Source organism: Parambassis ranga, chromosome 10 (genome assembly GCF_900634625.1).
Source record: "Parambassis ranga chromosome 10, fParRan2.1, whole genome shotgun sequence".
Taxonomy (NCBI): Eukaryota; Metazoa; Chordata; class Actinopteri; family Ambassidae; genus Parambassis; species Parambassis ranga.
The window spans coordinates 6,587,423-6,603,462 of record NC_041031.1 but is presented as its reverse complement, the minus strand read 5'-3'; the positions used below and the strand labels follow the sequence as shown (position 1 = coordinate 6,603,462).

Genomic DNA, 16,040 nt, shown 5'->3' with positions numbered 1-16,040 from the left:
GGTGTCGCTGTGTGTATCAGAACATAAAGTTGTTGTGTCATTAAGGTGATTTGTGCATGTGAAATATAAGAATTGTTGCAACACTAATGAGTGTGTGGTGGTGGTGATGGGGGGGGGGTCCACTTGCTTTCCAGGAAAGAGGAAGCCCAAGGGTCATCAAACAAAAGATAACTAAAGCTGAAACTGAATCTGAAACTGGTGCTTTAAGCAACTTCAAGGACGGAAAAAAAAAGTTGATTTGAACTGCATCCTGGGCGCACAGTGGGGGAGGATGGTCGCCTGGGATGTGATTGGTTGTTCCTGCAGCCTCCAGGCTTGTGGCTACAAAAGCCTTGTGTCGTCATGCTGTGGTGCAGAGAGCAGTCGGAGCAGGGAGAGGAGGTCCTGACGCACAGCTAGACACACGGTTACTCCTGGAACTTACTGAAAGACTTTAGTCAAAGCAAGCGGAGGACTGTGCTGGAATAACTGATTGGAACCACATCAACACATCGCGGCCCGGTAAGTCCCGCCACAATGATGACGTCAGTGACCTTAAATAAATTATCTATCTATCTATCTATCTAAACATTTATACTACTTTAACAAGTTTTACTCGTTGTTTTGTTTTTGTGCTGTTTCTTTGCGCACAGTTTAGTATTTAGCGCCACTTGTGCATTGTTGGACTGGCAGTGCCTCTGGGATGCTCCCAAACCATAACAGCATCGTTTTCGTGCGGGTTTGCGGACGTAAATGAGCCAATGACTCACACACACACACACACACACACACACACACACACAGAAAAACATCCACAGCAGTCACCAACTTTTTCCAGTTTTTCTCCCACTCTCACGACCCGCAGCTGTGCGCGGCTCCGCACCGGCCCCGCGCATCTCGTAAAAAGAGCGTAAAATCTGGCAGGTTATAGATAATCTACATGCTGCCTAACCCGCATTCTGAGTCAGAAAAGTGAGGCAGAGTTCAGTGTCACGGGGCCTTTCTAGGTTTTATGAACTTTTCACCACTAAACTGCAGGGAACTGGCAGAAAACAAAATCTTTCATTCTTTGATAATGAACCGAAAAACGAAGCCATAACATGTGATGAAAGGTGCAATGGAGCTCAAATTATTCTTTATTTACTTGATCCTTTTTAAACCCAGATTTAAAAAAAAAAAATGTTATGGAGAGAAACATACTCCATGAAAGTTTTTATACAATCTCCTCACAATTTGATATTTTGTTTGTTTTTTAATTTTGTGTTTGTATTTTATTTAATGACCAAAACTTTTGCTCCTTGTGCATGCAGCTGCCAAAAATGATCAGGGCATCTCTACTCCGAACTACATTTTATTATATTTCTTCGATTAAATAGAAGTTGCATCTGTGTGGAAGTAACACACATTTATTGATGTTTCTCAGTATCAAAACGTAATCCATCATAAATCATGTGAATTCTCTTATTGTTCCTCCAAACAGTGCCTCAGATCAAGCACTTTCCTCAGTGTTGGTGTTTGTTTCTTTCTGATTTTCTATATTTAAAAAAAACTCCCTCTCCTCTCACATTCCCCTACACACACACAGAGTCATGTTTTCTTATCACTACAGTGCCCCATCTACTGTGTCTCCGCCAACTTTCCACCTCCGTCTTTCTAAGATGTGGAGCCAGCAGAGCTAAAGGCTGGAGATGGTTTCTAAAGTAACATGTATTAGATTAAGAGGATCAGCCCAATTACAACTCAGCTTTCCAGTTAAATCAGACAGGTCCTGCTCTAACGTGGACTAATGAGCTGCCAAGTTATACAACATTAAAACATCATTCACATGATGGCCAGATTTCTCAAAACTCATTTCTTGTGATAAGTGTGTGAGCCCATCCATGTGATCTTCTGCCTGTGTGTGTGTGTGAACAGAGCGAGCCACTGTGTTGGAGTCAAATGCATCTATGAATACCAGTTGTCTGTTTTATGTGACCATACTGCTCAATTCTAGTCCAGTAAAAGCTAAGCGTTTGTGTGCAAACTGTTGCCTTAACAACACATCAGAGGTGCACGTCTGCTGTGTGTGTGTGTGACAGCACAGATTGTGTATCTCTGCAGATATTGGCATCATCGTCAATCAGCCCATTTATCTGAAGAGATGCCTCAGGCTATTTTCGGGGTGCACATGATTCTTGATCACACACACACGCTGTTCCCTTCTAATCTCACATATCACTGTCACATTTTCCCCCGCTCGGTTTTCTATTGTTATCTCATTTATGTTGTTATATTCACATTTTTTTTATCTTTATATAAACATATTCTCCCTCTTGGAATGACATCTCTGTATGTGTGTGCAGATCATTTTGAAGTGAAATGTGTTATGAAACCTGTTTTGATTCAGGGGCTCTCCTGTCTGTCTGAATCTATCTTATTCTAAACTGTGTTCCTTCTTTCAACATTTACACAAGTTGTTTTCACACAAAAAAAAAGTGTGTGGGATAAGGCTCAAGTGATGACACACTTTTGGCCCATTGGTGTGTGTAGATGCTTTTCCTCTTTATTTCACCACTAAACATAAAACTGTGATTTCTTTAACAGATTTTTTGTAGTAAAATGTAAATGTAGTCATTTGGTCCTTACTTTGAATGCGGTCTGTCAAAATTTAAATAAACAGAACAAAGGGAGAGTGATGACAAAAGCCTGTGACTGTGGCGTTGCCTCTCGTCCCCAAAATGTTGTGCTTGAACATGTAACAAAAACTACAGCCAGACATACATGTATATTTTGCTCCTGCATGTTTGGAAATATCCACATTCTAAGGACCTGCTTGTTAGGTCAATTAGTCACTCTAAATTGCCTGTAGGTGTGAGTGTGAATGGTTGTTTGTATGCGTATGTTGCCCATTGATGGAGTGGTGACCTTTACCCCGCCTCTCACCCTTAGATAAGCTGGGATAGGCTCCAGGCCCCCGTGACCCTGCACTGCATCATCCATCATCCAAGCGGGTTCGGATGATGGATGGATGAATACATGTTCACATGCAAATGAATGCTGTGGTTAGAAAATGAGAGACTTTGCATTTGTGTTTGTCACTCCTGATTCTCTTCTATTCTCTCTCTGTCTCTGTATCAATTTTAAATTGGCTGAAAATGATGAGATCAGAAGACAGCTCGGCATTGGCAGGTGGCTGATCTTTGGGTTTGTGTGAGACTGTAGTAACTTACTTGGTTTCTTTTTTTTTCCTTAGCTAATATTATTTAGCACCAACTGAGGGAATAATGTGTTAAAGCCAGTCAGAGCTCTTTGTTAGCCTATAATTAAGTTAATATCTATATCTATATATATCTATAATATCTAATATTAACTATGGTATCATCAGTCCATATCTAGAGCCGCTCTGCTCGCCTCTCGTTCATGTTTTCACTTTTTTTCCGCACAGACTTTTTCCGTTTTTGTTTAACTTGGTGATTCATCTGTTTTTTTTTCTGCAGGACAAACAGGGCTGGACTCTGTCCCACACTGCTAAGCGCAGTGCACGGCTCACAGTGTATGTGCAAGTGTGTGTGTGTGTGTGTGAGTGCACCTTGCAGCGTGTGTTTGCAGAGTGTGTGTCAGTGGCAGGCTGAGGATGAGGGCCGTTGCACTGCTGTGCCTCTTGATGGCCGCAGAGGTCATTGCCTCGAGGTTTGTCCGCGATTCCCAGGGCGGCCATGAAACCTTAGAGCCCTCCAAGAGCAATGCCTCGCTCCTGCTGCCCCCACCACCACCACCACCTCCGGAACGACCACGCAGCTCCTTCCCTCCTATGTGCATAAAACCCACGGAGATCAAGCATGCCTTCAAATATGTGAACACCATCATATCCTGCCTGATCTTTGTGGTGGGGATCATTGGCAACTCCACACTGCTCAGGATCATATATAAGAACAAGTGTATGAGGAACGGACCCAATGTCCTGATTGGCAGCCTGGCACTGGGTGACCTGCTTTATATTATCATCGCCATCCCCATCAATGTGTTCAAGGTAAGAAACAAGCAGCGCCTCTGTTGTGAACTGGCTGCAATGCCCCCTAATCTGTGGTTAGCTGCGGGTTGTGTAGTAGTTTATTGCTGCGGTTTGTCTGTACATGCAGTGTCTTTCATGTGGTTTTGTTGATTTCCCTTTTAAACCACTGCAGGCTTTTCCACACCTTTCACTACAAAGGATCACTCAGACGCGAGCCAACAAGCGTTCAAGTGTTCAGATCTTTGGAGAAATGTTTTTTATGATCTCTTGGCTTGTGTGTGTAAAGGTGATATATCCATTGGGGTTGGATGTAAGTGTAGCCAGTCAGTCACAGGGAAACCATAACCGTGTGCATGTCAGAGGTTCCAAAACCAAAACAGAAAACAATATGAAACTTGTTTTATTACCCAAATCTGATAGGATTCACTATGATTGAATGATACTGGAATGCTGTTTTGACTTTTTTTCCAGGAAAATCTGAGGAACAGTCACCCTGATTGATGTTTACTTTTCCTTAAAGGTTCTGAATTTCCCATATTTTAGCCTGATGTGGTAACACTAACTGTAATAAGGTTACTACACCGAGAGTATCAAAATATATTTTAAGTTGATAATCGGATTTAAGGTTGGAACGACCTTGGAAAGAATACTGTTCAATTGGTCTAAGCAGATGAAATTTTCCTAAATCAAACCTGATTTGTTGTTACACACACCGCCCTGACCCTGATCAGAACCTGTTCCCCCTGGAAGAAGAACCTCAGTGGTGAGGTGGTGTAGCATTAGCAGCTGGACTAATGATAGAAGATACAGCCTGTCTGTGTCTTTACATAGGTGACACTTCTTAACTTTCTCTCATTTGCGAAGCTCTTTGCTCCGTCTCCCCCTGTGATTCCTCTCTGCAGCTACTAGCTGAAGACTGGCCTTTTGGAGTGTACGTCTGTAAGCTGATGCCATTCATTCAGAAAGCCTCGGTGGGGATCACCGTCCTCAGCCTGTGTGCTCTCAGCATTGACCGGTGAGCACGCTACTATTCACAAAAGGCAATGGTCAGTAAAGAAAGCAGCTAATCCACATGTATCCTGTTTGTACAGCTACCATGCAGTGACTTCATGGAGCAGGGTGAAGGGGATGGGGATACCAATGTGGAAAGCAGTGGAGGTGACACTGATCTGGCTGCTTGCCGTGGTGCTGGCAGTCCCAGAGGCCCTGGCTTTTGACATGTTGGAGATGCCATACAGAGGCAACAAGCTGCGCGTCTGCCTGCTGCATCCAGAACAGACCGGCAGCTTCATGAAGGTATGCATGTCCACCTGTGCTAGCACTGAATACATCAGTAAAAGAACAGCTGCTTTCCTCTTTTGTATGCAGTCAGCAGGTGTCATGTGGTTGTTGACACAGTACTGATTAATCCCATCAGTGCATGTTTAATTTCAATCTGTGATAACCCACAGTGTCACCAATAACAGTCTGTTTTATTCTCATAGCTACATCATTTACTCTTCAACAAGGGTGAAAACAAAACCTAGCATGTTAGCCATCTTGCAAACATTGTTCTTCTGTAAATCTGTAACATCATCTGTGTCAGATTATTTCATGTGGGTTGCTTCATAATCTAAATGTGAGTTTACATGCATATCAAAGAGTTTGTGTAATTATTCTCAAGGCCAGAAGAGGGAGCCTAAAGTTTCATATTGTGTCTTTAAGTAGTATTAATTCATATTTTAACACAAAACCAGAATTAATCTGTGCAGGCTGTACTATGGTCGTGCCATATGCTAACTACCAAAAGCTGGCTCCGTTTTGGATATGAAGGTCAATCTGAATTTAAGATGAGGATGAAAAAAACCGAATGATTTAAACAACACAAATTCGAGCAGCTGCATGCTTCCTTCCTCCTTACATCCCTCATAGAAATGTGATCACATTTAGCTTTAACTTGGCAGAGCGTATCAGTACAAAATGTGTGATAGGGATCGTTGTCCTGAAGGCATGTGGTTAAAATTATCCTGCGTGTTGATTTAGATCTATCTGTTAGGGCTACGGTTGAAAGGTTCACTTCAAAGCATATCGCAGCTACAGCACAATTAGAGTGTTTATTTAATCAGCATCAGGCTTTTTTCTCCCCTCTGCCAAATTAGTGATTGCAAAAATGAAATATAATGAGGTGCATGCAGAATATTCACATGCAAGACATTTTTAGTATGTGTGTTTTTTTCACATTAGACAGAAGGAGCCACAGGACACAGTGGGAATAAAGTAAAAACAAAAAAGCTGCAGTGTTCTGCCTCTTAGGTGAATCAAATCAGCCGAAATGTAATTTTCTCAAATGGAACATAACAAGCAAAGAATTGATTAGATTTAAAATATTTACACCAAATTTCTCATTTTTCCTTATAAGAAACATCTATTAATATGTATGTTTTTTGTTTTTTTCACAGTTCTACCAGGAAGTCAAAGACTGGTGGCTGTTTGGCTTCTATTTCTGCTTTCCACTGGCCTGCACGGGAATCTTCTACACACTCATGTCCAGCGAGATGCTCAGTCGTAAAAAAGGCATGCGCATCGCCCTCAACGACCACATGAAACAGGTATAAACACGCAAATGTGCCCACCAACAACCATGGTAACATGTAGCACATGCAGAAACACTTATCGATATTTTTCTGTGTGTGTGTTTGATGCAGCGGAGGGAAGTAGCGAAGACAGTGTTCTGTCTGGTGTTAATTTTTGCGTTCTGCTGGCTGCCCCTTCATCTCAGCCGCATTCTGAAGAAAACAATCTACGACCAGAATGACCCCAACCGCTGTGAACTGCTCAGGTAGGCACGCACACAGTTGACACGGTTACATCGAAAACGTCATGAGAACCTATTGTTCTCCATTCTGTGACTTCCTGGAGTATTCAATGTAAACTTTGCTCTTTTCCCTGCCAGTTTCCTTTTAGTGATGGATTACATTGGGATCAACATGGCCTCCCTAAACTCCTGCATTAACCCGATTGCCCTCTACTTTGTCAGCCAGAAGTTTAAAAACTGCTTCCAGGTAAGATGGAGCACTTTGGCACCAAAATGTGTTATTGTTACAACAAGAAGCTAACAACTGTGTGTTACTGCACCGTAGTCCTGCCTGTGCTGCTGGTGCTACAGAACGTCTCCCCTGGATGAACGAGGCTCGGGAGGACGCTGGAAGGGCTCCTGCCATGGGAACGGATTGGACCGCTCCAGCTCCCGCTCCAGTCAGAAATACACGAGCTCTTCTTAAACACACACAGACACAGACACACAAACACAGCTCTTCTACCAAAACCTCTTCAAGCTCCCATTCACGGAGAAACAGCGGTGCCTCTGCCAACATGCCTGCCGTCAGATCTGAGGCACGGAGCGAGGTAGAAGTCACTTCTACAGGACTCACTTCAGACTGAAGGACTCAGATGAATGAAGTCACAGGCCTGCACCTGTCCAGGCTGTAATACCAAAAACACAACAACAAGCTCAAATGAAACCATCGCTGCATAAACGTGTTCTTACTCTGAGGCTCGCATAGAGGACCACTATGGTAAATACATTTATAGAGAATGTGTATTCAAGCCTCTTGTAAATATATGTACAGTATTATTGACATGTAGATTGCAGACTTATGATTATACCCAGCCTGTGCTTTGTGTAATAATAAGCACTGATCAGTACTACCTGTTGAAGCTTTAATACCTCAAGGGGGGAAGCTAGAGGGAAACCCTCTGAGTTATGTTCTAAAAGGCCTCAGAGGTGCGATTCTTTCTATTAAAATGCACTCTACCATAATTTTTTTCCCCACTGTTTCAAAATCAAATTAATAATGAAGCATGCTTTGTGCTGAGACAAGCAGACAATGTGTTTATTAACACTGAAAACTGGATTTATTTTTTCATATCTTCACATTTTGGACACAAGGATTCCTTTGCAGCTTCCCCCCCCCTCTGCAAATCATCTGATCATGCAGTATGTGGCCTATTAAGCTCATCATATCTATTATTGCCATCTTAACTCTGCTCTTAGCTTTGTCTAAAAGCGACTGCGCTGCAGGACTGGAGCAGCTGTGCGAGTGCCGTCCATGTAGCGGTAAATTGAGCCTGAAGATCAAATTAAATGTGAATACTGGCCCTGGTGTTTAAAAAATTACATTTATACCGTAAAACTATGTGTTCAGAGAATGCAGTAATAAATATTATTTTATAGCATCTGTATAGTCTGAGTCATTTCCTGCCCCAGGTTAACTGCTTTACATCGATCAAGGGGATATATTAAACATTCAGTTTAGTAGTGAGGGCAATAAAACAGCATGAAATGGAAGTGTAAATATGCCAGCACTATAATGGTAATAACTCACTCTTATTGCTTCAGTGCTGATGTGTTGTGTTGTATGACTATTGGGACCAAAGATGGGAGAAAACCTGGTGCATGTATTCATCATTGTCCCCGACTACATAACGCCTAAGTATTTAGTCCACTTAGATGTTGGACAAAGAGTTTCTAGTCTTGCTGGATGGCAGCTGTCCCCACTGTCATCACACAAACTAGTGGGAGCACTGCTCTCCTCAGCTTCCCACGGTGAATCTTGATTTTCTCCTAGAGCTGTTTCAGAGATAGTAGTGTGACCCTTTTCCAGGTAGTCCACCAGCTTTCAGTTCCAGAAACCAGACCATCATCAGCCTGCCTGTGGACCTGACTGATTTCTGTCTAAACTTCCACTGTTTAACTTCTGGTTTAACCTCAAAAAGTGGCTTCTAAAGAAAAGACACCCTTCTCCTCATGTTGCCACCATAACCTCATGGGCTGACATTTTCTGAGACCGCACTGATGTCAATCCCAAGGAATTTGTGTGTGTTTACCGTCTCCACCTCTGTCTCACGTAAGCACATTGGAATGTGCTGCTCCCTTCAGTTCCTTGGGTCAACAATGGTCTCTGGTGTTTAAAGGAGAGATAATTGTCATGACATGACAATTCGCTCGATGCTGCACGCTGCCTCATTCATGATTCGTTGACTTCTCCTGCGACATGAAGCGGCAGTGAACTGCTGATATCGGTCAGAGGCTAAAAATTATGTCACAAGACACACATGTTGAGTTTGTTTTTTCAGAGGAGAGAGAGCGCATTTGGTTTACATCGAATTTCATAGAGCTCGTCAAAAGAAAACATGTCCAATTTTGTTACTCTGACTGGCCTAGAAGTATCGGTTCGGACAGTTTGACATTAAGGGTGTCAAATGCAAGCGTCATGTGTAACTGGAGGAGTGGAACCGCTATTTCTTGGAAAACATTTCCTCGAAGCAGGACTTTATGTGTGCTTTAGTTCCTCGTTCGGTCGCACACTAACTCATAGATGTTTGCTTCTAAATACCAGTGTCTGTGTATCAGGTCAGTAAACAGCTCCTGGAGTCAAACAGACACACAGCTGTATTAATATAATATATAATACGCACTACATGAACTTAAATGACTTAAGCTGCCTGTTCTATGAGGGCTGCGATGAAGACATTTGGACTAAACCATGGGAACTGCTGAAGTAAACACTTTCAAATGTCATCACAACATGTTTTAAATAAAATTTGGTATGAGCTGGAGCTACTAAATTTTGAGTTTTGTGACAAGAGACAAACCCACATCAAGTGTGGTGCAACACTGAAAATTACTGTTTGCTGTGAGAATCACACAGAGAAGCAGGGCTTTGTGTCCCACCACTGCTGTAAATTCACAGGTTTCTGGACAAACACTGTTTGAAGTCTTGTGTGCATGTGAGAATGTCCCTGCTGTGCACAGTGTGGCATTGTGAACGCTGGAATTGAATCATTTTTAAAGCTAAAAATGGCTTTTTTTTTATGTCTGTCTTCAGTGTGATCCCGAGTCATCACAGAATAGGAGTTTAAAGGGATTATGCAGCTATAAACAGATCCTTCGATTTAACTGACAGCAAGGTTTCACCTTCATGTTGAATTACAAAGAGCTGCAGCCCACCATGGCATTTCAAAAGCTCATTCAAGTCAAGTTATTGATACACTGTAGCTCATTTAAAAAAAATAAAGTAATACTACAAGTCACCAGTGAGGCACTGGCACACAGACAAATGGAAATAAACTCACCATATGTTTGTTTCAAGCTACAGAGTGGCTGTTCAAGAATAGAAAATCTGTCATAAAAATATTTCCTGTTTGTTTTTAATGGTACTCTATCCAGATTTCTTTTCACTTTTCTTCTTAATAGGATATAAACTGCATGGGTGAGTTATACCCAGGAAGAAATAACAGGCTCTTTCCAGAGGTTTTTGCACAGATTATCTGTTGATCCTCACTTGTCGGTAGATTGGTTTTATATCCTCAGAAAAACCCATAACTGCTGCAGTCATAGTCAGAATTGTTTCATCTTAATCATTGTAAGTCAAATATATAACACTACTACCACTCACATAAAGTCTAGAATTTTTGTCAAATTTCTGAAGTCATGCCATGCATGCACATGGGACTGACAAGAGGCATATCATTAACCACAAATAGGTACCTTAAAGCTTTTTTCCCCTGGCATCCCTGCTGTCTTCCCTCGTATGAAGTCTCTCACACCACATTCCTCCTCTAACGAGGTCGTCCTTCCTTCTCCACTCATCATAAACGGCTTCCTAAGGTCATCTGTTGCTGGTCATTTAGGTTTAGATATCTGTAAAAACACTGTTATACTGTTATATGAGTTGTGATAATAAATAAAACAGCAATTCTGAGGCTGACTGACTGACTGTTACAAAATCTTTCCATGAAATCTGCCTTATCACAAAAAAAGGAAAACAGAAGTTACTGCTGGATACGTTTAACGTTTTACATTTGTTTCACTTATCCTGCCAACAACAGAACACATTTATCATACAACATAAATCAAACTATAATACTACAAAACTGTACAAATGTGCGTGTGAACTATGTTCAGCAGTGAAGGAAAAGGGGGGGAAACGGCAACACATTTTTACAGTGTGTTTGTGGATGTTGCTCATTTCATGGGCTGCTCCTGTCTGTGAACTCATTAAGTTTTGCCTGGAAGAAAATTAGAGAACGTGCAGTCAAGAGTTGGAGATTCGAGAGTATGGAGAGCCTCACATTCACTGTAATCAACGCCAGCTGACTCTGCTTTTCACTATGGGAGTAACAGACCAAGGCTAAACAGACAACCTGGGGTTTCTTCCTGCGGCCCTTTGCATGTGTGGGTCTCTTTCTTGCCTTTCTCAGTGGAGCAACAGAAGCTCTGTGTGGTGGCCAGAGACCAGCGCAGAGGCTGCTGACAGCTGATGCAGTCGGATCGCTGATGATCCTGCCCACTTAGTGCACCAGGCTGCCACACCGCAGAGCAATTTCCCCAATTTTGGTGGTAAGTCAACATGAAAAAAAGGCAAGTCTGTGAATTACCTGTAAACACGCCAAATTTGAGTTGGACAGTGGTGCACATAATTAAAGGAGAACTTATTTTTCTTATTGTCAACGAAGCCAAAGAAGACCAAAACCAACACTAAATGAAACTGACTAATAAGTATTGTCTGAGCCTGATTTATGTCAGTCTGAGACTGCAGGGCTTCTAAATTCATCTTGCATAAGGCACATAAGCAGAAACTTTTTGTTTTATAATGTCAAACATGCGTGCGCTGCAAGATGTTTAAAATAATGGCACATCACATGCTGCAGCGTATTGGCAAGGACGAGCAGTCAGGAAGCAATGCACCACATCCAGGGTGGAGATTGGAGCGCAACATCTTGCTGTAATAGTTTGCAGTGGGGAAAAAAAGGAAAGCAAATAGCTAAGAGTGTCAAGAGGGAACATACAGCAACAACATAACAGTATCAATAGTAATATTTAAACTAGTGTTAACTTGGAAATTAGCTCCACATTCTTTCATTATCGTGATTATCTCAAGTTTAACTCCTAATTTTATGTGTTGTCAATTGGTGCTACAGACTGAATCTTTTAACTCCTGTAGATAATTATAAGATAATCTGGGCCAAACTTTAATCCAGACAAAGTTCCTCCTGTGCTGAGGGAGATTTAATGCAAATCTGCAGCAGTCTTATTGAGTTTATTTCTCCGTTTCTTTTTAGATCAGTTTTCCACTCAACAGCACGGCCCAGTGCCAAAATAATAATTCAAGTAATTAATGTACAAAACAGACGTATGCAGACGTACCTGAAAAGTATCAAGAACATGTCAACAAACATCAGTGAGGTCATTCAGGTTTCTCCGCAGGACGACTGCGGCTGGAACTCCCCCTGAAACAGACAGCAGATACCACCGATCAAAACCACAACTGATAACAGCACATACAAAAACAATGAATGCCTCACACACCAGTTATCTTACTGGTTTTATTACACTTGACCTCAAATTTATGCAGACTTATAGAGCCAAACATTACTGACATCACAAGCCGCTCTGTGGAACCCTGTCATGCTGGGTTCATATGGCTCATCAGAGGGTCTGACACCCATCGATTCCACTCCTCACCGAACCTGTGACGCCGATATCATCAACTGTAATGAGGCATTCTGTGTAAAATACAAAATACAAATCTTCACTAGAGGTCTTAAGATTTTGGACCTTATTCCATATGTGCAATAATATATAATAAGTGGTTTCCTAATAATAATATTAATATTAAAGGCAGCAAATGCTGAGGAAATGCTTTATTTGCAATTACCTCTGCTTTCCTGTCCAGCTACAGTTACTGCCTCGAGGCCTCAGCCAACCAATAAAGTTATATTTTGCATACATCGTATTATCCAATTGGACATTTTGTTTGCTTGCCAAAAATAACATTTTTATGTTCTCTGAAATGTGACTAATAAGCACAATGTAATAGCACCAAGTAACAGATAGAGCTGCTAAGTTAATACACACAGTTCAGGTTTTTTTAATCATTATAAGATAATTATGTCTGGGTATATCTTAGTTGAACTAAGCAATCTGTTTTAAATTTCAGTGTGTAGATAATCATGTTATCTTAATCTAAGTGATTGACCAAAAAAAATGCAACCCTACAAACAAATGAAGAGAATCTCTCCTGCCCTTCTTTGTTTTTCATCAATTTCCAATCTGAATTTTCTCTGTGGTCACAGGGGGGAATAATAATGACAAAATTAAATATAGAAGCAGAGCCAAATGTCTAAAAGCACGGAGGAAACTATTTTTATTATTATTATGGTGCCTGAAAGGTAAATGTGTCTTGCTGTGATGATGCCACGAGGAAACATCCATGAGCTCAACAACAAAAACAAGTTGTTTTCTCCGTCTGGATCAGTCCTTGCATGTGATGCGGGGCTGTTGTTACTTGTTGGCAAAAAGCGGCTTTTCTTTTCTTTTTTCCAAGGCATGTTGTTATAGCTCCAGACAAGTGGGCGGGTTCAGTGTGTGCCTGTTACTCAATGTCCGTCACTGGCCATCCTGAACAAAGTGAATGCACCAGACTCCAATCAGCATGTTTACTTTGCAGCGCGGCCTGAAAATGTTCCTACTCAGTCCGTCTCACACACAGACAACGTCCAAGTTATTGGCTGCCTTTATAAAAGCAAACAAAACCTTTGGCCTTTAATTGGAAGTGACTGAAGTCAGCAGACGTGTTTATAGTATAATTACAAAAGAACAAAAGTTCATCAACCAAAAACGATTAGCCTTCACACATTTAATGCTCATTGATTTGACCCTGTTGACTGACAGCATCCTCTTACTTTAGGTCCAATAGGTATGCACATGCCTCGAAGGATCTTAGCCTGATTATTCTCAGTTAGCATGTGCACATATTGAGTCTGCACACTATAGGTTCTCGACAGAACTAAGACGTGGGCTTTGAGGGAGCCTCTCCAGGATCATTATTCTTTCGAAACATTTTGGACCAGCTCAGATGGTGTGAAGACCCGATGTTGACCTACAGCCAGACTGACAGCAGATTTCTTCATGTCATCACTTTCTTTCTGCTCCATGACCCCATTCATCCAAGCAAAGTGAATCAGAAAATCAGACCCACAGCCCTGAGCTTCAATGTTTAACTGCAGAGCGCGGAGCTCTCCCTTCCTTCATCAAACAACTCAACATCCATGTGACTGAACAACTCTGGTTTTTTCTCATCCGACCAAAGCACAGACTTCAAAAACGTATTTCGAAGGGTCACAAGCCAACTTCATTCTGGCTTTTGTTGTTCCAAATTATGAGACAAAGTTTTTGACATCTGACATCAAAGTCGACCACAACAAAGAGCCCTAATCTTTCCTAGAAAGTTCTCGACGAGGCCACTAGAGGGACAGGTCAGTCCACGGCTAATTCTTGAGACATCTGATTGATTTTCCCTTAGATTTCTAAGATAAAGGGGCTTGACTTCAATTCTCTCTATATGTATCAAGAAGGCCAAACAAATAGTGTATTAGTAGATAAATCTATTGATTATGGAAACAACTAATCAGATTATAAAAGCTACAATTGCTCAACGGCTCTTTATTTAGCTTTAAAATTTAGCTTGAAGCTGTTTTAGGCAAGCAGTTCCTCTCGTCATGGGTGAAAGGCTTCCACAATTTGCATGACTATACTTCTATCATCGTCTCCAGGAAGATGTTTAGTTCAGCTCCACAGAGCTTAAATGTTGTCATCATGTTTTACTAGCAGCGAGTGAAGCATGATATAAATATACAGAAATTTAGGAAGTGATATCTTCTTGGAGACCCTTTACCCTAACAGTGAACACAAAAAAACAAACCTTGACTGTAATGTGAATAGAAAGCAGTTCAAATGTATTAAAGTATAATCTCCAGCCTCGTGTCGAAAGTTGATCTTGCTCTCAGACGGATGGGTGATGGTGTAGCCGCAAAACTCCACATCCTCACTGAGAAAACAGGAAAAAGTGAGATTTGTGATCATTATCACTGTTATGCTCAAAATGGGTGGAGGGGTGTCGGTGTGATTAAAATGTTTCCACAATCTGTTCACCCCAGCTGACCCGGCAAGACGGACAGAGCACCGAACCACAGGAAACAAAGAGGGGTCACATAAGCACGTCTCATTTTTGATCGGATTATCATAAATTGACATGATGATCTCTATGAGCTGTGTAGAAGAAAACCTCTCTCCCAACTACAAAAAGCCACAAAGGAGGCTTTAGTCATACTCTTTGCACTTCAAACGTACCACACGTGATGGAGGAATGGGTGGAAGCAGGTCAAACCCGTGACCAGACCGTGGAGCCTGGTTTGGAGCAGAAAACACTCACTTTTTCATGATCATATACCTGAGTGAGTTCCCTAATGTATGGTCTTCATCATCATGCAGCACGAATGTCACACACAGCCCTCATCACCTCCATCAGCCTGGACCTGAGGACAACAGAGACATGAAAACATCACGTTAACCAACTCTACAGACAAATACTCCATGTATGTGATAGAGACCATCGATAGAATGATTAAACTGCCAATATATTGGACACATTATCCCACAAATGGACACTGACGAGCAGAGTTGACAGCGGACTGCAGGGCTGTTACTGCCCCCCAATGGAGACACTCGCAGCCAGCCAGTGGACAGAGCAGCAAGCAGTAAACTAAGATAGAACATTACACGTTGTCTTATCTCAACACTGTGTCCAAATTCTGCATAAAAACAGCAGCTTTCATTGAGTAGAGGGATTAACAGTTATCTTATCGCTAGCTACTCCTGACACCCACGTAAAGAGCTCACGGGCAGCTAATATGCTACCATTAGCTTCGTGTTCTTTCCAGCGAAGTGACACAATAATAAACACACACAGCTGTGTGCACGGTCAGTGTGTTCACTCCTCACCATTTCGACAACAGGTTTTTTCTCCCTCTTCAGCCATGATTCATTCCGACTTCGTCCCGTCACTGCAGTCAAGTCAGCTGAGGAAACTTTTTCAAACCACCACCACAAGTAGCACGCTATGGGTGCTCACAGCGGCCAAAAAGGGTGAATTAAAAGTCCGCATTTACTAATAATTTACCAGCAACTGTAAAACAGAAATGAAAAATAAATATTTGCGTGGTTTTATATGTGGTTAATCAATGTTAT

General features: G+C 41.7%; 1 protein-coding gene and 1 long non-coding RNA gene across 3 annotated transcripts; one reads left to right on the top strand and one right to left on the bottom strand.

The window, feature by feature from the left end:
* Nucleotides 1-304: 304 nt before the first annotated feature.
* On the top strand, nucleotides 305-8,187 carry LOC114442677 (endothelin receptor type B-like). Its single transcript, XM_028416446.1, has 8 exons — nucleotides 305-501; nucleotides 3,456-3,988; nucleotides 4,873-4,985; nucleotides 5,062-5,266; nucleotides 6,409-6,558; nucleotides 6,655-6,788; nucleotides 6,903-7,011; nucleotides 7,090-8,187. Exons 2-8 carry the CDS (start codon nucleotides 3,593-3,595, stop codon nucleotides 7,228-7,230), a joined length of 1,248 nt encoding a protein of 415 aa, XP_028272247.1. The 5' UTR covers nucleotides 305-501; nucleotides 3,456-3,592; the 3' UTR covers nucleotides 7,231-8,187.
* A 2,155-nt stretch (nucleotides 8,188-10,342) lies between these two features.
* On the bottom strand, nucleotides 10,343-15,910 carry LOC114442749 (uncharacterized). Of its 2 annotated transcripts, XR_003671373.1 has the most exons (4): nucleotides 15,795-15,910; nucleotides 15,244-15,328; nucleotides 12,159-12,241; nucleotides 10,343-10,652 (listed from the first exon to the last, which is right to left on the bottom strand). It is a non-coding gene; the product is annotated as an uncharacterized LOC114442749 (long non-coding RNA). The 2 variants fall into 2 exon arrangements; XR_003671374.1 differs by lacking the exons at nucleotides 10,343-10,652; nucleotides 12,159-12,241 and adding an exon at nucleotides 14,610-14,841.
* Nucleotides 15,911-16,040: the final 130 nt, after the last annotated feature.